General features: G+C 52.5%; 1 protein-coding gene across 2 annotated transcripts in view; it reads right to left on the bottom strand.

Moving 5' to 3' along the window:
* Positions 1–25156, bottom strand: part of LOC118206411 (protein argonaute-3) — a 36054-nt gene that overhangs the window by 4617 nt on the left and 6281 nt on the right. Inside the window, exons 2-15 of one of the 2 annotated variants that reach the window (XM_035379116.1) lie at positions 17161–17332; positions 13914–14034; positions 12972–13180; positions 11815–11951; positions 9397–9531; positions 8767–8854; positions 6357–6504; positions 6093–6212; positions 5540–5683; positions 3711–3844; positions 2610–2794; positions 2068–2227; positions 1274–1364; positions 260–454 (exon numbers count right to left, since the gene is read on the bottom strand). In XM_035379116.1, coding sequence (XP_035235007.1) covers positions 260–454; positions 1274–1364; positions 2068–2227; positions 2610–2794; positions 3711–3844; positions 5540–5683; positions 6093–6212; positions 6357–6504; positions 8767–8854; positions 9397–9531; positions 11815–11951; positions 12972–13180; positions 13914–14034; positions 17161–17332 — 2039 coding nt within the window. The remainder of the gene's footprint in view (positions 1–259; positions 455–1273; positions 1365–2067; positions 2228–2609; positions 2795–3710; positions 3845–5539; positions 5684–6092; positions 6213–6356; positions 6505–8766; positions 8855–9396; positions 9532–11814; positions 11952–12971; positions 13181–13913; positions 14035–17160; positions 17333–25156) is intronic. The other variant, XM_035379122.1, reaches the window with a different exon arrangement.

Below are 25156 nucleotides of genomic sequence, written 5' to 3'. Positions count from 1 at the left end.
CTCTTAATAATTTAATAATCTCAATCATATCATGATCTGTCATTAGTATAAGCACCAGCTGCAGCCACAGACTGCAGGTGCATCCTAAATATGTTACTGTGCTCAAGTACAGTAGTGTACCAGCATAGCTCACAGAGCTGTCAGATCCAAAACAGGTAATTGGTTGGAACGAAAACCAGCACATAGACCAGACCTCCAGGACCGCTGGCTTAACGCTGGTCTCAGAAACAGGGAGGGGGGCACGTTCGGCCGGACTGACCTGTCTGAACTGGCCCTCGGACACCCCGTCCCGGTAGAAGATGATGCGTGTGGGCTTGTAGCGGGTGGACTTGTAGAACTGGATCAGCAGCTCCCGGACCATGGATGCCAGGTCCTGAATGACCTCCTGTCTGGGCCTCTGGACCCGCACCGTAGCACAGTAGCGACTGGGATGAGCGTCCATACTGCCCACCACCTGAGGAGTCGCAAGCACACAAAAACGCACACGCGCACAAACACACACACACACGCACGTAGACACACGCACAGACACACAGAGACAGATACAGACACACAGATGTTACCAAGCAACCAACCACATGGTTTTCCCATCCAACTTACATCTATGTTACTCCAATACTTTTCAAAACAAAAAAATAACGAATCAGAAAATCTTCAGTTAGCCTTCAGTTAGGATTTTTTCTTGTTTGTATACAATAGTCAGCGTTACCTTGAGCTATGGGTGAGCTACTGTCCTATACTACAGCAAAGTGAACAGGCATTTTAAGGGAAACTTTGTTATATTTCATGATTATTTCTTATTCAGTTTTTCCTATTTTGTGTCTAGAAAGACTTTTAGAAGTGCAATTACTGTCCAAACCAGTCAGTGTGTTAGCACTGCCAGCACACTGACAATGCACCGCTTCCAGTAAGAGGCATCAACCTATTGAGCTGGCAAGAAAAACTGATGCATTTTCGTTTTTCAAAACGGGTGATTTCCCCTGAACTTCCACAGAAAGCAGGATGACTGAATGCCTCCTGGGACCTCTCCACGGCTTTCAGGCATTTTCACCGATTTCAAAGGATTGTGGGAAATGTTGTTTCAGTAGAGCGGTGGGAGTCCTGGACAGACACTTCAACACTTCTGCTTTCAGTGAGTAAACCACAGACGGGAAAGCAGGCGTGTGCATTTTAAATAATGACACCATCAAACAGGCAGGCACCTCTGCAGTGCATGAAGGAGAGAGGGAGAGGAAGAGAGCGAGAGAGAGAGGGAGAAAGAGAGAGGTCTTACCGCTGCGATGGAGGGCTTCTTTCCGTCTCCCGCAGGGGGGTGGGTCACGTCGGCCCCCAGGAAGATCACCGGCTGCTGGAACACTGAAGGCCTGGGGAGAAAGAGAGAGGAGTCAGTGAGGAAAAACAAACCCGTCATTCTGCTTTAAGAGTACCCACCCAACAACACCCAAATCACACGCCAGCAACGAGAGGATCGTAATGCTCTTACTTTCATCACATCGGTATCAACTGCGACACACACACGCACCACACGCACCACACACACACACACACACACCACACGCACCACACGCACCACACGCACCACACGCACCACACGCACCACACGCACCACACACACACACACACACACACACACACACACACACACACACACACACAACACACACAACACACACAACACACACAACACACGCACCACACACACACACACACACACACACACACACACACACACACACAACACACGCACCACACACAACACACACAACACACACACACACGCACCATACGCACCACACAACACACACCACACACCACACACACACACACACGCCACACGCACCACACACAACACACAAAACACACACAACACACACAACACACACACAGCACACACACAGCACCCACAACACACATAACACACATAACACACATAACACACATAACACACATAACACACATAACACACATAACACACATAACACACACACACACACACACACACACACACACACACACAAAAAGCTTGTGGTTTTATCAAGATGCAGGTGATGCCGGTCGGACTCTCACCGCTGGTGTGGCACCAGGATGTTGTTGATGCCGCCCAGCTTGACGTTGATCTTGAGGCAGAGGTTGGAGAGGGTCTGGGGAGAGGTCTTCACCACGTTCTTCACCTGGACGCACTGAGTGGCCATTCCCAGGAGAGTGTCCCCCACCCGCTTCACCTCCGCTGGGGGGCACAGGGAGAGAAGGAATGTAAAAAACTCTGCTATAACAAACATACCTTTTTTTAAAAAAAAGTAAGTACCATAGACACTTTTGAAAAATAAATACCATAGATCCTTTTGTAAAAATCAGTACTAAAGATGCTTTTGTAAAACAAGTACCATAGATATTTTTGTAAAATAAGTACCACAGACACTTTTGTGAAATAAGTACCATACACACGTTAGTAAAATAGGTACCATAGACACTTTTCTAAAACAAGTACCATAGATGCTTTTGTAAAATTTACCATAGACTCTTTGTACCATAATTACCATAGACACTTTTATAAAATAAGCACCACTTTTGCAAAAAAAGAACCCTAGATACTTTAGCAAAATAAGTACCATAGACCGGCGTCTTGCCGGGCAGGATGACGATGATGAGCTGCAGCCCAGAGTAGGTGTTCTTCAGGTGCCTGAACATGGGCTCCACGCTGTCTGCACCCTGCGCGTATTTACAGAAGCACGGCTGGCCCTGGATGGGCATCCCAGCATCCTTAGAGATCTTCCGCAGCTGGTCCGTGAAACCCCTGCGGAGCGGACGAAGGGAGCGAGGGATGAAGGCAGGGAGAGAGAGAGAGAGAGAGAGAGAGAGAGAGGGCGGCAGAGAGACGGCCACTGCGTCACAGACTGTAGATCAAACAGATGGGGTTCCTCGTTAGGCGACCCAATTAACCAATCAAGACCAGCAAGGACTGCTAAGCCAATCTGGCCTTATTCCTTCTGATATAGATAAACAGGTCCGGAAGGAGGCAGCTTCACAAAAAAGGCTGAGCACGGACTCAGGGCAGGGGTACACTGAACCCATAAGAACAACTATCAAAATGAAGCTGTTTAATCAAGCGCATTACCTGCTAACATCAAACACACCCGCGACTTCGCTTTGGCGGTTACGTAGAGCTGGTATAATAAAACACAGCGACTTAATAAAGGCTGATGTTCCCCATCCGGCTGCCTGCAGTCACTCGTTAAATAAGCATGGCGGTGGGTTTTTACAGGGCTGGGCGGGGTTTGTGAGAACGTCCCGCGGCTGGCGGTAAATGGCAGTTGATCGCCCCTGGGAGGGAGCTGGAGTGAGCGAATGACACGGGGTAAGATGGCGGCTCCTCTCCTCCCCAGACTAACGAGGCGGGTCCCTCACTGTTACCGAGGCTGCACCGAGGGTCCAGTCCGCCATCTTTCTCTGGGACTCAGTTAGCCGCGGCGGACAGGATGGGGGGGGCGAGGGGGGGTTTCTACACCAAAACGAAGTGCATCTACAGTACAGTGCTGATGATCGAGACGCTTGAGGACGGACAGAGGCTCATGGGAAGGCGGGGGTAGGACGGGGTGGTAGGGGAGAGGGGGTGGAGGAAGGAAAGACGCGGGGTGGAGGAGCGAGGTCGCGGTGAGGGCGTTCAGCGTTACGGGCAGTTTTGTGGAGGGGACAGCAGGGGGCGCTCTCACTTTAAGATCTCCTCTCTGCACTGCCTCTGCGTGGCGAAGCAGGCGATGGCCCACATCTTGATCTCCACGCCCGTGTGGAACTGCTTTCCGCGCATGTCCCACACGCCGTGGCTGGGCGTGGCCACCGTCCGGTTCTGCAACGACAAGGCGGGGTTGGTCTGCTGCAGGGGGTGCCGAAATACACACAAGCACGCACACACTCATACACGCACACACGCACGCACACACAGTCATACACGCACACACGCACACAAACACTCATACACGCACGCACACACTCATACACGCACGCACACACACACACACATACGCGCACACACACACTCATACACGCACGTAGACACATACGTGCACACGCGCACACAAACTCACACATGCATGCACGCACACACACGCACATACGCAAACACACACCCACACACGTGCACGCACACAAACACTTGCGTACACGCACACTCAAGCACACACACACACACACACACACACTCAAGGACACACACACGTACACTTGCACGCACACAGCAACACAGACATGCATAATGGTACACACAGACAGAAATACACACACCTTCCGTCACACACACACACACACACACACATCACATTGCGGTAAACAAATAAAGTGTACTAAAGCTTGAAGTCACCCTGCTACACTACATGATGTTCTTATTGGTTTAAGGTGAATGGAACCAGAGCAGCATCTCAGCTAGGCATGCTGGGAGATGTAGTTCAGCTGAAGGAAGTATGTGTGTAAACATAACATGAGAACAATAAAAGGGGGGAAAACTATAGTTTTTCCAACATGTAGCCCTCATTTGCAGCAATGGCGAGTTTAGAACCATTTCTTTGAAGTGTGAGGAACTAACATCAGTACACAGGGGAAACGGCTCACACAAAGGGAGATAAAACAGAGATACATCAAGTGAAACTCCTCTATTCATGTACCGATCAAGATAAGAATACACAGGGTTAGAAGGCTGAACAGTAATGAGTGAAGCTCATCACATTCAGACTGTACTTCTCCATTACCTCCTGCTACAGGACTTATACTTATACTTTATACTTATAATGTGGAATACAAAGCTAAATCTAGAAATAATTCATTTATCGAATGGGGCTCACGTAAAAGCAGTTGTGTGAACACACAGTCTCACACACATACGCATGCACACACGCACACACGCAAAACATGCCTTATTTATTCTAATTGGTGACAACTGCACTTCAGAAAAGTAACAGTTGTGAGATTAATCCACAACAAGAATAAAAACAGCGAAGCAGTGTGTTAATCACTCAGAGACAGAAAGAGAGAGAGAGAGAGAGAGAGAGAGAGATACTAAAGTATTTGAGATTCAAAATACCATTATTACTACTATTTCATATTATTCATTTTACTTGAATCTCTGATTGTAATTGTAACTGCATTCATTATCGTTCATGCATTACTTGCACTGTTATACTACTTTATTTTGTATGTTTCTTGTTTGCTTTGGCAATATCTACTACGTGTATTTCCTGCCAATAAAGCATATTGAATTGAACTGAATTGAGAGAGAGAGAGAGAGAGAGAGAGAGAATGTGAATTTCAAAGAAAGACAGAGAGAATGTGTGAGAGATAGAGAATGTGTGTGTGAGCGAGAGAGAGAGAGAGTGTGTGTGTGTGTGTGTGTGTAAAAGAGAGACACAGAGAGAAAGAATGTGTGTGAGAGAGAGTGTGGTTGTGTGTGTGTGTGTGTGTCTGTAAAAGAGAGAGAGAGAGAGAGAGAGAGAGAGAGAGATGGCCACTCGAGCGGAGGCGGCGGTATGGGCGGGATTGAAAAGAAGGGTACCATAAAGTGTTCTGTGCTCACCCTGCCCCCGTACTGCAGCATGGGCGCAGGTAAGACGCGCCCCGTCACGTGGGCCATCTCGTCCCGGACCTTAAACTGGAACTCCTGCACGAACGGGTCCGCCTCGTAGTTGGCACTGCGCACCTGAGCGGACGGGGGAGAGGAGGGCGGACGTCGTTTTCGAGGTGGCGTTCTAAAAGTCCCGCTGAAAAAAACCCGCTAAGCGTGGGGACCATCACAGCCCGGTCTCCGGGGAGACCGCGGGGAGCGCACGTGCTCAGTAGCTACGTGTGCGTGAGGACGCAGGACGCCCCATCGCTTACGGGTCACTGATACCATTTAGAGAAGTTGACTCAGTCACAGCTGTGATTTCAGGCTACTCTGTCCAAAATTAAGTCCCTTTCCGAGACCAATTCTTGAATACTGATTAGCAAGACTAGATATTGGGCTACTCAGCCAAAGTGCCCTTGAGCCATCTTGATTCAGTGGAAATGAGCGGTGGAGGAGGAGGCGCAAGGCAACCTCCGGCCACCAGGTGGGGCTCTCCACTCACCAGCCGGCTGATCTCCTCCTGTCGGTCGGGTGCGGAGCGCGCTGTGGCTTTGATCATGGTGGAGGTCTGATTATCGGTCAGTTTCTTGATACAGCGCTGCCCCGCTACGATGTTACACACCTGAGGAGAGGAGGGAAGAGAGCTCAACTTTTCTGCTTCTGTGAAAATGAAACACTCAAATTCCGGTCACGTGAAAGCCGTTCAGCACGGTCGTGGTTATAAAAGTTTAAAAGACGCAGGGTTTGTTTTCGGGCGTGTCCTCACCTCGAGCGGCAGGTAGGTGTGTTTCTGCTCCTGGCCCACCTGTAGGCAGGGCAGGTGAGGGTACTTGAGCTGCAGGTTGTACTTCTCTCTGAAGTACTGCGCCACGGTGCGCTCCACCGTCTGCCCGTTCTCCAGCTGCAGGGGGAACCTGCGGCGCGGACAGAGAGCAGGGGGCTCAGCCTGACATCACCCGCTTAGCCCCGCCCAGTCCTCACCTCCACAACGGACCCTATCATCTTTCAGCGTTCACACAGAACCAATCGCATCACCTTTCAGCAGTCACACAGAACCTATCGCATCACCTTTCAGCGTTCACACAGAACCAATCGCATCACCTTTCAGCGTTCACACAGAACCAATCGCATCACCTTTCAGCGTTCACACAGAACCTATCGCATCACCTTTCAGCGTTCACACAGAACCAATCGCATCACCTTTCAGCATTCACACAGAACCAATCGCATCACCTTTCAGTGTTCACACAGAACCTATCGCATCACAATTCAGTAGTCACACAGAACCAATCGCATCACCTTTCAGCGTTCACACAGAACCAATCGCATCACCTTTCAGTGTTCACACAGAACCTATCACATCACCTTTCAGCGTTCACACAGAACCAATCGCATCACCTTTCAGCAGCCAACCATTAGCCGTGTGCGCTAAGCTATCCCAAGAACACTTCACACACTACTGCTAGGCAGGCAAGCAAAACCCCAATTAGGAAATCCACAAACACATTATATTTGGGTGGTGTTTTGTGTGAGAAAATTAGTGCTGCTGGCAGTTCCGGTAAAACGCACAAATGCTTTGAAGAAAAACTGCAGCACATTCGCTACCAAATTGCTGCTCAAAAATGGCACCTTGCTTTGCGTTAAATTCACCCCGAAGCTGAAAAGCGTGTGTGTGAGCCCTCGGTGTGGGACTGCAGACTCCAGCTGAGCTGCATCTCTAAAGCAGCCTCGCAGGCTGGAAAACCCGCAGCTTTTCCAGGATCATTCCCAGGAAAACTCCCACACAGCAGGCCCCGTAACCCCCGGCGACGGACCCGGCGAGAGCAGCAGAGCCCGCAGCCGTAGCCCCGCCCACTTCTCAGCGCAAGGAAAGCGCTTTCCAGCCAATCGCGCAACCCCAAAACGAAGGCGCATCCGAGGCGCGGTCGGCAGTTTGAAAGGAAACGGAGACGCAGGGGGCGGGACTGAATCGCCAAAGAGGAAGTGAGCGTCAGGCGTCAGCCGAGTCACGCTTCTGCAAACCCCGTCCCCTCTGAGGACCTGACCAATGCCTAAGCTGCGCTTTCCTAGCCTGGCCAATCACTGCTGCAGCTAGTGCTCTACACAGTCAGTGCGGCGGCCAATCGGGCGCTCCCGCATGGTGAGGCTGAGGAGGTCTCGAGCTGCATCTGATCTGATCAGCTTTTCCCAAAATCACTGACCGTCCAAGATTTCTTCCCAGATATCGAGTCATTTTTTTAAATCGTTCATTTACGCACTGTATCGACCGACCCAAGACGAACTGCAGCGTGCGCAGAGGTCGGTCAGAGCCGCGTGAAATCCCGGCACGCGGACGGTCTCCGGATGAACCGTGACCGTCCGGACCGCCCGGCGCCAACCGCTGCCCAGCCCGAGACGTTCCGGAGGAAAACTCACCGATCCCGCAGAGGCAACCAGAACATTCCGTCTGCCCTGGCACCGGTACGCATGCACTGCGCCCGACACATTAAACCTTTCCAAAAAACAGACGGCCAAACACAAACCTGACAAGAAATAAAACTCTCGCCAATTCACGCGTTTGTGGCTTTCAGTTAACAAAGCGTTTTATCGCTTAGAATGCTCAGGGAGCGCTTTGAAATTTTATTGGCAGCTAAAAGAGTTCGAGAGGAGAGTCATCACTGGAAAAGAAAACCCAGCGCTTCAGAACAGAAGAGAGGAAACAGGAAACAGCGGGGTGAAGTCCACGTCCAGTGGCATCACTGGCATTAACCAAATAAACCAATGAGAAAGGGAGTCTGTCTGCCGTAGCGCTCGATGTGGAAGGGACCAAACGCTAGCGACGTTCGACGCCTGACGCGAACTCCCCGTCGCGTGCAACACAAGTCCCATCATGCCTGTGCAGAGGCCGCGCGGCGCCTCCAGAGACGGCCTATTTCTGGAGCCGCTGGAGAGGCGGGCGCGCCGAACGCCGGTTTAGTTTCAGTTTCAGGCCCTCGTCCGTCTCCAGAGGGCCAGGGACCCGTTCACCGGGAAAACTCGCTACCGGAGGGCAAACGGGACACGGACCGTTCCACCAGAATCCCACCCCAGCCCCCTAAGCCCCGCCCTCGAACCCACTCCAGGCCCCGCCCACACCCGAGCCCCCGCCCACAGCCAGCCCAGGCCCCGCCCCCTGGACCGCCGCGTAAAACACTCACGTCTGGTGGCTGGCGGGGCGGCGGGTCACGTTGCACACGCGGTACTTCCTCCTCATCGTTCCGCAGTGCGTCACCTCCACCTTCAGACCTGGGGAGAGAGGGGGCACAGTCAGACTGGTACAAACGCACACGCACACACACATGCTCACGCACACGCTTACACACATACACACGTACAGGCACACGCTTACACACATTCACACACTCACACACAAACACAAACAAGCACACAAACACACACTCACTCACTCACACACACACACACACACACACACACATGCTCACACACACTCACGCACACACATACCCACGTACAGGCACACGCTTACACACATTCACACACTCACACACAAACACAAACAAGCACACAAACACACACTCACTCACTCACACACACACACACACACACACACACACACACATGCTCACACACACTCACGCACACACATACCCACGTACAGGCACACGCTTACACACATACACACACTCACACTCACACACAAACACAAACAAGCACACACACACACACACACACACAAACACACACACACACACACACACAGGTGGAAGGTTCCGGCAGGTGAAGGGGAAGTTCCCCGCCCCCCCGGGGGCCAGGTGCAGGTCACACACCTTTAATCTCTTTGGTGAACTTGACCCGGTGGGAGTCGGTGAGTGGGCGGGGCTGCTCGTCGATGTTGTGGATGTCCAGGACTTCACACATGAACTGGATGACAGGCTGCGCTTTGTAAAAGGCTGTGGCAGACACTGTGGGTGAAAAAAAAGAGAGAGAGAGGGAGGGAGGGAAGGAGGGAGAAAAAGGAAAGAGGCATAATTACTTTCTGCGCACCGTTCAGCTCTGTTGCAACACAATCAATGCACATCAGCTATATATAGTTTAAAATGTCACGCGAATACGTTCCACTAAAACGGAACTGAAAGAGAAAGAGCAGGAAGAACATCAGGAATGCCGACTGGCACTGCTGCCCCCGCCCCTGTGGGCGGGGCCTGTTCGCCACACTGACACTCTCCCCCCGTATGAAAACACGGCAGGTGTCAGTCACTTCCGTCCGAATACGCGCCCGTTTCGGAAAGAGCCAATCAGGCGCAGGGGGACACAGGCCCACGGGAGAACGAGAGGCCAAACGACGAAGGCGCAGAGCGCCGTCTCGACCGAAATCTCCTTCCTGTTTACGCAGGAAGCGGGGGCCGCAGGGCGCGAGCGTCCAGTTCACGCGGCGCCCCGCGCTACAGAAAACGCGCTGAGCGGTGGACGGCGAACCGCCAATGGAAATTCCCCGCTGGGTTACCAGGGCAACGTGGGACGGGTGGGGTTACAGGGCACGTGCTATACGAGCAGCCCTTACGAGCGGAGAAGGGCATCTCCCAGCCAATCAGAATTCACACCTCTGCAGCCCTCCTACGGATTACAGTGAGGCACAGGAAAGTCCCAAAAATCTCACTTGAAACGTCTGCTCGCCCGACGCAGTCTTCACCTCCGCGCTGTACGAATGACGCAAGCGACAAGAACCGTCCGCCATGCGATCGGTCTCTCCATCTCTATCTGTCTCTTTCCATCTCCGTCGCTCTCTCTCTCCGTTTCAATTTCTCTCTCTCTCTCTCTCTCTCCCTCTCTCATCACAACCCACATACCAGTAGAATACATAATCAGTGAGGGGAAGAAGAATGAGCGGTGTCACTAAATAACATTTAATTACAGCCTCACAGTGGTAAGTAACAGGAGAGCTGCTCAGTGCGTGTGTGTGTGTGTGTGTGTGTGTGTGTGCGTGTGTGTGTGTGTGCGTGTGTGTGCGTGTGTGTGTGTGTGCGTGTGGGGGGGGAGGGGGGGTTTAGCCACCATCAGTTCCGAAAGTGTTCTTTAAGGAGCTCACGCACACTTCTGTACTTTACGAAGTGTGCAGGCTGCATTAGTGTGAGGCCTCCAAGGTTGTACAGACCAGGGGGAGGAGGAGAGAGAGGTGTGTCTGTGTGCGTGTCCTGTCTGTGAGGAGAGGAGGTGTACAGACCCAGTGCAGGAGAGACTGGTGTCTGTATGATAGGAGAGGAGGTGCCAGGCATGTGCACAGGCTGGCTGTAACTCTGGCTGTAGCTCTGGCCGTAGCTCTGGCCGTAGCTCTGGCCGTAGCTCTGGCCGTAACTCTGGCCGTAGCTCTGGCCGTAGCTCTGGCCGTAGCTCTGGCCGTAGCTCTGGCCGTAGCTCTGGCCGTAACTCTGGCTGTAACTCTGGCCGTAGCTCTGGCTGTAACTCTGGCCATGGCTCTGGCCGTAGCTCTGGCTGTAACTCTGGCTGTAACTCTGGCTGTAGCTCTGGCTGTGGCTCTGGCCGTAACTCTGGCCGTAGCTCTGGCTGTAGCTCTGGCTGTAGCTCTGGCTGTAACTCTGGCCGTGGCTCTGGCCGTAGCTCTGGCTGTAACTCTGGCTGTAGCTCTGGCCGTAGCTCTGGCCGTAGCTCTGGCTGTAACTCTGGCCGTAGCTCTGGCCGTGGCGGGCGGGAGTTTGCTTTCCCGCTCTTTTCTCACAGACACAGGCAGTAAAAGAATTACTTTCAGCCCATTGGGCTCTCCTTTCCCAGGAAGGCGCTGCGGCTGGCCTGGGGGGGGCGGGGGGGGGGGGGCGTTTCGTGGAGCGCATTGATTTGCGAGCGGGTAGGAGCGGGAAAAGTCCAGACTGAGACGAGAGAGGCGGGGGGAGGGGGGGGTTCATTCTCAGACAGAGGGGGCAGCCCGGCTCTCTGATCAAACAAAAGGTTTGCTTTCACCCCACGACAGAAAGAGAAAGAGAGAGAGGGGGGGGGGAGAGGGGAGAGGGAGATTCAGTCTCGTTTCACTAAACCTCCCCCAAAGCCCTCCGCCCCCCCGACACACAAACACAAACCGGCCGCCAAGTGGGTTCCCACCCGTCTCCACGACAACTGCCTGAGCGGTTCCCACACTGCCAAAGACCCCCCCCCCCCACCTTCCCACCCACTTTGATTCGCTTATGCCCCACAGCCCCCCCTGGTGGTGACGGGTGTTTTGCGTCAGGTCTCACCGTCGATGTTTAGCATCATCTTCCACATGGCGGGACGCACCGATTGGTGGAACCCAAACCACACCTCCCGCCCCCCGCCCAGGGGGTGGTCGTACCCCTCCGGTGCAGAGAAAAATGAACGTCCCACAGGTGTGTACCTGTAGGAAGAGAGAGAGGGGGAGAGGGGGAGAGGGGGAGAGAGTCCGTTTTAACTCATGAGCCTAACACACCCCATTGCTGATGTCACACAGACAACAGGACTGCCCAGCAACAGACGTCCTCTTCCGGACGTTTCCAGCAAGATGCGCCAGGCCTTATGTCACACAGAGCTAATTCCTCCCAAACAGGTGCGTGTGATAGTATAGAGGGCCTGCTCCTGCTATAGCTCACAGGCCCTGCTCCTGCTAGCTCACATAACACAGAAAGTACAGAGATAACCCGGCCAGGATTACTCTCAGAGAGGAACAGCTGGCACGCATCGCTGATACACGGGTCTACTGCTGTTTAGGGGAAGCACACGGGACTTTCAGTTTGACCGAAAAGTGCCCTGGGTTTCAAAGCCTTGTTCAGCTCAGCAGCGCCCTAAAGTTAGTAGCCCCCCCCCACCCCCCCCCCCCCCCCCCACCCCCCACCCAATTCAGTAAAACAGGTAATGGTTTGACATCTTTGAGCAATACTACCCACAGGCTGCAGCACAAGGGCCACTTAATATTAATACATGGAAGTATGATCAAAACTGGATGCCACAGCCTATACAAGTCTGCATTAGAGCTGTACTTACTAGCATGTAATATCGTTGATGATAATGTTATAAGTTGTAATTACCCTATTATACACCAAGGAGTGTGTGTATGTGTGTGTGTGAGTGTGAGTGTGTGTGTACCAGCACAATATGTGGACTCCCTTGGCCAACCACTGCTTAAACCAAATGGCTAAATAACGCGTTCACATGCAAACACACACACACAGTATCAGCAGACAGCATTGCCCTCCAGGATTTACCGTTCAAGACACCAGCTCTAAAACACGAGATTAACAGAATTTAGAAATTAAAAACATTCTTTAAAAAGGGAAGCTCTCCCTCCGTATCCCCTCATATTTCTGGGGGTGCCCAGACTGGGAACCCCCTCCTCTGATGACCCGCGCTCCCCGGTCCGGCCAGCAGGGCGGCGACTCACTTCATGGAGGGCAGGTGGCGCAGCACCACGTCCACGGCGTGCACGGGGTTGGTGCTGATTGGCTTGTCCAGCTCCAGGGGCTCGGGCATGCTGCGGCCCGTCAGGACCTCGTGGAGGAGGTGCCAGCTCACCAGCGACACAAACTTTATGCTGACCTTAAAGGGACGGTCCTTGCCCCCCTCCCCGGGCAGCGTGACGTCCAGATCCACCTGCGGGGGCGCACACACACACGCATACGTTTCCCATCATTCACATGCTTCCCCATCATTCCTACACTTCCCATGAGGCCTTGCTCTGAAAACGTTACCGCTGGTCCTGCGAACACCACCGGACACTCCGTTTTATGCATGCTACTGAGCACGTTTGTATCCAAAGCCACATAAGACTATATGAATCCATACATTCTTCAGTCTACAGGGCTCTACAGTGTCCCCACATTTCCTCATGGAAATTGATGTGTGCTAACTGGAAAAATAATTTAGATTAGAGTGTAACAAGCCCAAAATGTTGGAAATCCTTGGAAAAATGTTAGCCCCTGGGATTGAACCAGAGGACTGCCATGTAACAATATCCTTAACAGACTTTACCCTGAAACAGTCTGAACAGAGTCTGTGTGTGTGCACGTGTGTGTGTGTGTGTGCATTTGTGCGTGAGTATTTGTGTGTGCGTTTGTATGTGCACTTTTGTGTGTGTGTCTGTGCATGCGTGTGTGCGTTCGTGCGAGTGTGTGTGTGTGCGTGCGTGCGTGCGTGCGTGCGTGCGTGCGTGCGTGTGTGTGCGTGAGTGTGAGTGTGTATATGTGTGCACGTGTGTGTGTGAGCGTTTGTATGTGAGTGTGTGTTTGTGTGTGTGTGTGTGTGTTTGTGTGTGCGTGTGTGCGTGCATTCGTGTGTGTGTGTGTGTGTGTGTGTGTGTGTGTGTGTGTGTGTGTGCGGCTCTTACCCCGGCGGGGGCCACAGGTAGTGGGTTGGCTGTGTAGAGGCTCCTCTTTCCATCGTAAACTGGCCTTCGATCCCCGAAGATGGTCACCTTAAAGTGCTGCACCATGGAATCCACCACCTCCCTGCAGGACAGAGCCAGGGAGAGCGAGTGAGACAGAGAGACAGACAGAGAGAGACAGACAGGCAGAGAGACAGAGAGACAGAGAGACAGAGAGACAGGCAGAGAGACAGAGAGACAAAGAGACAGGCAGACAGGCAGACAGACAGAGAGACAGGCAGAGAGACAGAGAGACAGAGAGACAGGCATGCAGAGAGAGAGACAGACAGACAGACAGGCAGGCAGGCAGGCAGACAGACAGGCAGGCACACACCGTCACACCCTGCACGGGGCAATGCCGGTTCATTCCCATCATCTGCAATTACAGCCCATTTTCACTGACAAACATGGATAACAACACCGAGTTTACAGGAATTAGCGCCATTTAAAAAATCCAGTAGTTTGTTTTTTTTTTTTACCCTCTCAAAGAAACAAATCTAAACACTTTTAGTTTCGGTTTCTCGGTCCTTTCAACAGTGCACTCCCACGTATGTTTATTTTGAGTCCTTGCCCTTAATTTCATAATTGGACGGCGATTTCGCAGACGAGCGTTAGCGCTGGGAACGCAGCGGGCGGGAGCGCACGTCACAAACCGTTTTACCTGCGCTCGCAAGAAAAGGAGAGCGCAACCAATTACAGACAACGAGCTCCTTACGATTCTCGCTAAGAGACGAGACGCCCTCAAGAGCCTCTCGGTTTTCTGAAAGCACGTCTGAGGACCGAAACGCAGAGCGTGGAAATCGTGCGATGAGAGGCGAGGCCCCCGGGCTAATTCACCCATCAGCCTGGAGGTCAAACGCAGCCCGGCACAAATACACTCCCGGGCCCTCCAGAGAAGACCAGGAAAATATTATTAAAATTGTTATTATTAAAATATTATTAAAATTGAAAGGGTGGCTCATCCTGTTAAGGTAATGCCCTAGAGCAGTGGTTCCCAACCCTCTTTCAGAGCAGGCCTCATTCCACAGCACAGAGATCTCGATGAGTTGGTAGAATCAGTCGTGCCAAAATTAAGGTTGAAATGAAAAGCGACAGGACGGTACATCTTCAGGAACAGGGTTGGGCAGTCCTGCCCTAGGGCATGGATGGGCCCCACAGGTGGGCATCGAATCCAGACTGAGCCCCTGCCGACTGTGACTGGCAGCTTAGCAGGACCCACAACCTGCAGATCAGGTCCCCACGAATACAGCTGCATGTAAAAACACGTTTGTGTGTGTGTCTGTGTGTGTGCGTGTGTGTGTGTGTGTGTGTCTGTGTATAATTATGTTTGTGTGTGTGTGTGTGTGTGTGTGTATGTTTATGTTTGTGTGTGTCTGTGTGCGTATGTTTATGTTTGTATGCGTCTGTCTGTGTGTATGTTTATTTGTGTGTGTGTGTGTGTGTGTCTGCGTATGTTTATGTTTGTGTGTGTGTGTGTGTGTGTATGTGTATGTTTATGTTTGTGTGTGTGTGTGTGTGTGTGTGTGTGCATATGTTTATGTTTATGTTTGTGTGTGTCTGTGTGTGCGGTGTGCGGATGTTTATGTTTGTGTGTGTGGGAGTGCCTGTGTGTGTGTGTGTGTGCGTATGTTTATGTTTGTGTGTGTGGGAGTGCCTGTGTGTGTGAGCGTATGTTTATGTTTATGTTTGTGTGTGTCTGTGTGTGCGGTGTGTGTATGTTTATGTTTGTGTGTGTCTGTGTGTGTCTGTGTGTGTGTATCTGCTCTCTGAATGGGCAGAAGCTGCTGTGATGTGTATACGGACCGTCCGCACTGAGCTGAAAAAGGGGAAAGAACCATTTTTTTTTAGAAGCGCTGTTCAGAGGCATCAAAAGCGCTCATAGCAAGGCCTGCATGAGCACAGTCTGCACTCTGCGCGTAAGTGACATAACAGCAGGTCACAGCTCCTCGGCACGTCCTGCGAACGCATCCTCCGTCTCAGCGCAGAGCACGTCGGCCGCACGCGGCTGCGCAGGAAGCACGTGCGGAACGTTCTGCCTGCGCACTCCATTCATAAAAAGAATGTGTCTGAGAAAAATGCTGAACCAGGTTGGGCCCTGACTGACTGACTGACTGACTGACCGACTGACCGACTGACCGACTGACCGACTGACCGACTGACCGACTGACCGACTGACTGACCGACTGACAGAGAGAGCACTGCTGAGAGCCCAAACACTCATCATCTCTGGCCAAGCTGAGCCACGCCCAAGCCACACCCAAGCCACGCCCGTGTCAGTTGGAATGACAAATGCTGTTCAGGGTTTTTTTTTTCTCTGGAGCAGATGGGCTCTCATTTCCCACCCCCTTAGAGAACCACTGCACCCCCCACCCCACCCCCCCCCAACCAGTGAAATCGGTCCTGTGGTTGGCTGTGACTTTTGACTGTGAGACACAACAGGCTAGGACAAGAGAATGGGCTGGAATTCTTTTTTTAAAAATTGTTTTTTTTTTAAAGAGCCATTTTAATCTTCATAAGTTGACGGTTACGTTTCATTTTCGTAAAAAAAAAAAACAACACGGTAGCTTCCATTTAGCATTAACATTTCAGCCAAACAGCCGAAAGACTGGGTAACACAGTAAACAAATTACTTTTTGGTAGATTTAGCTCAGTCACTGTTTTAGATTACCCTCAAGGACCACGGTACTCTTGGTTTATTGTGTATGTTAAAAAAGCACTTCAAGTTCTTCCAAAAAAAAGTCATGTTTGTTAAATGAAGCCCCTGCTCCCAAGAACCTGTTTTCCACATCCCACAGAGAGCTGTGTCTACTGCGAATTTATTTTTATTATTTATTCCCTCGTGTTTTATTTCTCCAAGGCTCACTGACGTGCAAAAATCTACTTTTCAAGGGAAAGACCCGGTGAAGAGGCGGCATTAAACTAATCTAACTGTGTGACAGCGCGGTTTGAGAACGCAGAGACAGCGCGCAGCACGGCGATCCCGGAGAGTCTGGGGTCTCGGAGCTCTCCTGTCCACCTTAAAACCAGGAACCAGTTCAGAGCCGAGAAGCCAAATGAGGTGAGTCAGCGCTGCAATCGGTCACTCTGATTGATCGACGAAGAGGTGAGTAACAAAAATAAATAAGTAAATAAATCAGCAACACCCTCGAGGACAGTGGCTGGTCACCTCCTAGCGCACAGGATCCCTAAGGGGCCCCGACTGGCGACCTACCTGTTGACGCGACGCGGGCACTTCTCAGGCTTGATGTCCACCTCATAGAGGTAGACGTCCATCTTGGGGATCTCCACCTGGAAGCAGTTGGCCAGCAGCTTGATGGGCTTGCCCATGGTGCCATATCCGGGGCGGCGCGGGACGGTGAACAGGGACTGGGCCCCAACGGCTCCTGGGGAGGGACACGGTAAGGGGGGGGGGGGGGGGGGGGGGGAGGTATTAGCTCAACCACACACACTCATGTAACACCTCCTGACACTTGCTCATAGATCATTAGGGAAACAGTTAACTGTACAGTCACCGTTCATCCAGCTCCCCTTCTATGGCACATAACGGTCTGCTCGACAAACAAAAACTTTTTTATGTAAAAAAAAAAAACCCCTTTTTTTTCATGGGAATTTTTTTTTTTTTACATAAAAAAGTGTGAAAGCAAAAAATAAGCTATCCTCCTAAAATTAACCCAGGTTAAGACGGTACTCGTGAATTCTGACTGCCCTTTGACTGAACTATGTGACCTGTTTTTATTTTTATAAAATTAGCAGATGCTCTTAATCTGGGCAGCACACGCTGAACAATATTTCTTCTGAAAACATTCTGGAATATTCTCTTTGGCCGACGATGCTGTGTTCTGAACCAACCTTAGCATAGCAAGCCAGGACCGTTGTCAAGGCCGCTGTAGTCATTACAGCCCATCTGGCAGTCAATACCATCGCACTACTGAGAATAAGCGTGTGTGTGTGTGTGTGTGTGTGTGTGTGTGTGTGTGTGTGTGTTTCTCTTTCTGACATGAACCGGGAAACACCGTCAGCTAAACCGATACAAGTTTCTTTAAAGCGTGGTCAGTTACACAGAACCAGCGGAGAGTGAAACAAACCAGCCGAACAAAAAAAACCCCCACACACACACAGACACACACACACACACACAGACACACAGACACACACACACACACACAGACACACAGACACACACACACACACACACAGACACACACACACACACTCACACTCACACTCACACACTCACACACTCACACACTCACACACACACAGACACACACAGACACACACAGACACACACACACACACACCCGCCTCTCACACACACACACAGACACACACACACACACGCACACACACACACACACACACACACACACACACCCGCCTCACACACACACACACACACATATATACACACACACACACACACACACACACACCCGCCTCACACACACACACACACCCGCCTCACACACACACACACACACATATATACACACACACACACACACACACACACACCCGCCTCACACACACACACACACACACACACAGACAGAGATCGCCGAGGCAACAGCCAAGACAGAAACCAAAACCCCAAGATGCACACGCGGTACTGCGTCCTCTTTCGGGCCGTGGCCAGGGCGACCCGCCGGATGCTTCCCGCGTGAGTCACGCCTTTCGCGGGAAAGCCAGCGGACCCCAGCGCCACGGCAACCAACGCCGGCCCGTTGCAGAGCTGAGAAGGGAGAGCGGGGGGGGGGGGGGGGTTGTTCCAAGTGCAACAGGATGCGTAAACATCGAGGGAAACACCCCCCCCTCCTCCTCCTCGTTCTCCCCCACACGTGGATGTAACAGCCCCCCCCCCCCCCCCCTCGCTGGCATCCTCCGCGGCCCGTCGGCCGGGGTTTGCCGAAACCACTGTAAACGGAAAAGCACGTGGGCATCGTACCCGGGCCCAGCCAAGCCCCGCCCCCGGTCCCGGTCCAGAGACATGTGTCACTGATGAGTCATGCGTGAGTCATCACCGATGAACAGAGTCACAGGCTGCGGAGTGGGTGGTTCTGGCACACCGGAAAACCCGCCCCCCCTCCCCACCACCACCACCACCACCACCGCCGCCACCAACACCAACCCTGCCCCCCCCCCCACCTCCACCAACTTGGCAGCTATCAGAGTTGTTTTTTTTTGGTTTTTTTACGCCTGTGTGCTGTAAAGTCAAACAGGCCGCCATTACACTCCACTGCGAACGCGTGAAAAAAAAGAAAAACAAAAGCGTCATCACAAACGCAGCCTGCCAGGGCCAATGGGGACGCGGGAAAGGCTCATGGGAGGGAGAGAGAGAGAGCGAGCGGGCGGGCGAGCGGCCCCTTTAAAAGGCGGGCTCGGAGGCCCCAGCTGTACGCTGCTGTTTGTTTGTTTTCACTCCCGCGGCGTGCGTAACCGGGACGAGTCTGCGCTTCAGAGCTCGCCCCCGAGCCCGCCGGGGATCGCCAGCCCAAGCGTCGGGGCGCCGCAAAGCAAGGGTCTAACAGACATACACCCCCCCCGTCCCAACCCCCCCGTCCCAAACCCCCCCATCCCAAACCCCCCCCCCCGCCCCCCGCCCTCAAAAAGTGCGCTTTAATCATCTCCTGTTGCGTGTCGATCGTGCCTTTTTTTGTGACTCAGGGAAGTTACACGGTAAGCCCTGGAACATGGAGACGCACACATCCACGCAAACTCCTCAAACTCCGCTTCAACCTGGCGGAGCGTTTAACGAGCGGGCTCAGAGGAGGAGGGTGGGGGCGGGGGGGTTGGGGGGGGTGTACAGGGGGCCCCTCGTAAGGGGGGGTGGAGGGGGGCCCCACGTCACAGCTCTTGGATCTTTCTGCAGTCTGACAGAAGAAAAAGGAGACGGGAATTCCAGCCATGGTGGAGCGTACAGCAGCCTTTGTGATGGAAATGACACAGAGCCTCCAGACCAGCACCACACCAGCCACCAGCCTCTTTATCTCACACACACACTCTCACACATTCACACTCACACACTCTCTCACACTCTCTCACACTCTCTCACACACTCTCTCTCACACACACACACACACACACACACACACACACACTCACACACTCACACACTCTCACACTCTCACACACACACACACACACTCTCACACACTCTCTCACACACTCTCACACACTCTCACACACTCTCTCACACACTCTCTCACACACACACACACACACACACACACACACACACACTCACACACTCTCACACTCTCACACACACACACACACACTCTCACACACTCTCTCACACACTCTCACACACTCTCTCACACGCTCACACACACACTCACACACACACTCACACACTCTCACACACTCTCACACACTCTCACACACTCTCACACACCCTCACACACACTCTCTCACACACTCACACACACACTCTCACACACTCTCACACACACTCACACACACTCACACACACTCTCACACCCTCTCACACCCTCTCACACACACTCACACACACTCACACACACTCACACACACTCACACACACTCACACACACTCACACACACTCACACACACACTCTCACACACTCTCACACACTCTCACACACTCACACACACTCACACACACTCACACACACTCACACACTCACACACTCACACACTCACACACTCACACACTCACACACTCACACACACAAACTCACTCACTGACTCTCACACGCTCACACACACACTCTCACACACTCTCACACACACTCACACACACTCACACACACTCACACACACTCACACACACTCACACTCACTCACACTCACTCACACTCACTCACACACACTCACACACACTCACACACAGTGTTTTCTGGGCTGTGTTGGAGGGTGACGGAGGAGGGAAGGAGGGAGGGAGCGGAGCAGAGGAAGAGTGGGAGAAAGGGGAGGGGGTATTTTTTGTTTTCATCCGCCTGGAAGGCCACCTCACACACCGTACTGACTCTCCACATGAGTCACTGAGCCGATGCCAACTATGAACGAGAGAGAGGGAGAGAGAGGGAGGGGGGGAGAGAGAGAGGGAGGAGAGAGAGACAGAAAGGGAGAGAGAGGGAGAGAGAGAGAGAGGGGGGGAGAGGGAGAGGGAGGAGAGAGAGAGACAGAAAGGGAGAGAGAGAGAGAGAGAGAGAGAAGGAGGGAGAGAAAGAGAGAGACAGAAAAGGAGATAGAGAGAGAGAGAGAGAAAAACACAGGGCCGTGTTCCCGTAGTGCCCGTGTTAACCTCGTCTTTCCGTCCGCAGGGAGAGGAGCGAGGCGTAAAGTATCGCCCCGCAGAACCAGACGCGCGTCGCGCCCGAAAGCTCCGCCCCCCCCCCCCCCCCCGACCCTCCAGCGACACAGTCACAGCCCGCACGCGCTCAACACCGCGTTTCTGAAAAACTCACAAAAAGACACCCCCCACCCTCCACCCCCTTTCTCTCCTCGCTCTCGCTAAGCTAGCGCACGGGCTACGCTCTCTCGCACTCCCGCAGAGCAGGCCGGAGCTCACCCAGGGGAGGGGGGGAGCAGCCGGGAGAACAGCTGGGGAAGGGGAGGGGCAGCGGGGGCAGAGCCGCTCACTCCGGGCCCAGGCTTCTGAGCGCGCAGCGGGCCTGTCCTCAGGTCACCCCGGGGGAACGCCCAAATATGGAAAACGCACCCCCCCTCCCCTCCCCCTCCCCCCCCACAAGCGCTGCAGCTGCAACACGGGGCCCTGCGCCGCGCACACGCTCAGCGCTGCGTCGCATTCACTGCACCGGGAAGCGCATTTACTGCGACGCCGCATGCGGCGTGAGACAAAAACAAAACAACGCCAGGGAGCAAGAGACGCGAGAAGGAAACTTTAAAATGAAAGAATTTTTTTTTTTAAACGGAAGAGTTTTGGTTTTTTGAAAATGTAACACAGAGCAGAGACGCAGGCCTTGCGCTGAAGCCGAAGTGTCATCTTTTGCCACAAACACAAAGCGGAACGGGCGCGCTTAAAAGCAGACGTCCCTCCCGCCCACGTTCAGCAGTCAGCCTGTCTGCTCCCGGATCGTCTGTGAAAGGACAGCGTTCGCCGCACAGCCGACACAAAACCAGTCTGCCAAACTGACACAAAAAAAAAAGAAGCATACGTACAGAGAACGCAGCGCACAAAGCACATCTTATCTAGGGCCCTGTGTACGTTAACCCAGGTTAATATTTAATTGTGTACTGTAACATGAAGAGGTGGCGTTAAATTCTCTCTCTGTCTCTCTGTAAGCAGTGACGAGTTACGGGGGGGGGGGGGGGGGGATGGGGGCCCAATGAGAGGCTTCTGACGAAGAACCCTTCTTCATCATTTTGCTCTTCCTCCCCTCCTCCTCTTCCTCACACTTCTGCTATCCCTTCGCTTTCATAATCGGATCTCACACATGAGTTCACGCTGTCCAAAGTACGCTCGGAAGCAGACAAGACAAGACAATGACAGTCTGCATAATAATACTGATAATATCCGTGAACGCAAAGCAGATACGTCAACTAAATCTCAGTAGTGCAATGTTACCCGGTGACCCTGCTCTGAGTCACAGCTGGGTCAGAAATGCATGTGTTCCTCTGAACCAAAGTTCACAGTCAGGCCCCCTGCACTTACACTTGTGTTAAACTACATTTCCCATGGCACACCTCACTTCCTCACGAGTTTACCAACAGCAATGAGTTTCCTCGTCTTTATAATGGGATGCAACAAAGAGACAAATGCACTGGAGTCAGTCATACATTAAGACAGCTCACCGTAAAAATACATTCCAGAACCATGAACATAAACACATTTTTTTTTTAAAAAGAACATTTTAATGTTCCATTGCAGATCCAGGACAGGTTATCGTGACCCTCTCGAAACATTTGCAGCTCATTAAAACATGCATTTGCAATGACCCTGAACAGAAATGGTCTGACGTTAAGCGTTTTAAGTAACGTTAACACATTTGGGGAAGCTGGGTTTGAAACTGAAACAGACAGATCTGCAGACAGAGAGGCTACATCAATCTGAACATATACTACTGACCACTGCTTCAGGAACTGACCACAAAAATGCATTCCCCCAAAGCCGACTAGCCAACAACAACATTCTATTTCATTCAAGTTCTTAAACAGCGTTGCAATTTTAGTGAACAAAAAGAAGAGAATAGTAATAATAATAATAATAATAATAATAATAATAATAATAATAAACAATAACAGAATATAATCACATATTCAGGAAAGAAATATATTCAACAAGACAATTGGCAGAAATTGCTTTCATGAAACAAGATTCCTGGATGTGCACTCCATTTCCCATAATCCCCTTTTCCCCCCAGTGTTGTGGACCAGGGCATAGGCATCTCAATCTGTTTTCCAACAGTCCGGAGCACTCCCTCTCTCTCTCTCTCTCTCTCTCTCTAGTTCTCACTCTGGGGGGGGGGAGACAATGCCGTCAGTCACAGCAGTAAGACCCAGACACACGGGGTGACAGCGCGGTTCACGATGGTGGGGGGGGGGGGGGGGTTGTTGTTTCGGCGAACCCAACTCCCCCGGGCGACTCCCCAGCCCCTGGGGGCCAGCTCCCCCCACTCGCCATGGCAACCCAGTGCACTCCTAGAACCGGGTGTCATGGGGGAAAGGGTGCGCAACCATGGAAACGGCCACGCTGCAGACGTGAGGTGCACACGGTAACCGGGACGGAGGAGGAGGAGGAGGATGAGGAAGGGGGCCCCTCTTCAAGGCCGAGCCGAGCACAGGGCCCACTCACTCCCAGACCCCCATGAATGAATTTATTTTGGCTGCGCATGGATTCCACAGCACCAGCTGAATGGAGCAGTCTGTTACCCACAGAGAGAGAGAGAGAGAGAGAGGGGGGGAGGGGAGAGGAAGGTAGAGGAGAAAAGTGGGGATAAGTGGAAAGGGGGATAAAGAGGAAAAGACGGGGAGAGACGGAGAGAAAGAGGAGAGGAGAAAGGGGGTAAGAGAGAGCAAGGGGGAATGTGAAGCGCGATAAAACACATTTAATGGCGGGCAGCGACCCTGCCCTCTGCCCTCTGGAGGCCTATCAGAGCCATACTTTGAAACCGTGCTGACCAATCACGGGCCAGGGGAGAGACACAGGCACAAAGCACAGAGTGTGTGTGAGAGAGAGAGAAATAAAGAGAGAAAGAGAGGTGGAGAGAGCAAAAGAGAGACAGAGGGAGAGAGAGAACACTTTTTGTGAGAATAAGAGCGGGAGTTTCTTTCCCCGTTTACCGCCAACGTCAAACTCTCGTCCTCCCCCTCCCCCTCCCCCTCCCCCTCCCCCTCCCCCAATCACGCACGGCCTCCGTCACTCAAGCTCCACAAAGTCTGTCCTGAAAACACACACATACACAAACATGCGCGCACACACACGCACGCACATGCACACACACGCACGCACGCACATGCACACACATACACAAACATGCGCGCACACACACGCATGCACACACACACATGCACGCACGCACATGCACAGGCACAGGCACAGGCACAGGCACAGGCACAGGCACACACACACACACACACACACACACACACACACACACACACGCACATGCACAGGCACAGGCACAGGCACACACGCACACAGACACACACAGACACACACAGACACACACAGACACGCACACAGGTACACAGGCACACAGGCACACACACACACACACGCACACACGCGCACACACACGCACACACACATACACACACACACACACACGCGCACGCGCACACGCACACTCCCCCCAGGGCCCCTGTGACCAACACAGGAAGAGAGGCCCAGCTCAGCTCTAGTCTGCTGCTACTGACACGTCCCCCAGTCTGGCATCCAGCTCCAGAGAGTCCTCCGCCTTCCCTCCCTCCCTCCCTCCCTCCCTCCTTCTCTCTCTTTCCCTCTCTCCCTCTCTCCTACTCTCTCTCCCTCCTCCCTCCTTCTCTCTCTCTCCCTTTTACACGCACATGCACATTCTGGCATCACACACAAACACAAATGCACACACTCACACACAAACACACGCGCGCACACACACAATCACACACACACGCAATCACACACACACACGCACAGTTCCTCTCCACTGTTTGATCCTGCAGCAGATACACACTCTTATCTCTAATCTCAGGGGCACTCCCTGGTCTGGTCCAAAATAACCCTCCCTCCCTCCCTCCCATC

Source organism: Anguilla anguilla, chromosome 1 (assembly GCF_013347855.1).
Source record: "Anguilla anguilla isolate fAngAng1 chromosome 1, fAngAng1.pri, whole genome shotgun sequence".
Classification (NCBI taxonomy): domain Eukaryota; kingdom Metazoa; phylum Chordata; class Actinopteri; order Anguilliformes; family Anguillidae; genus Anguilla; species Anguilla anguilla.
Note: the sequence above shows the minus strand (reverse complement) of the source record. Positions and strands in the feature narration are given on the sequence as shown.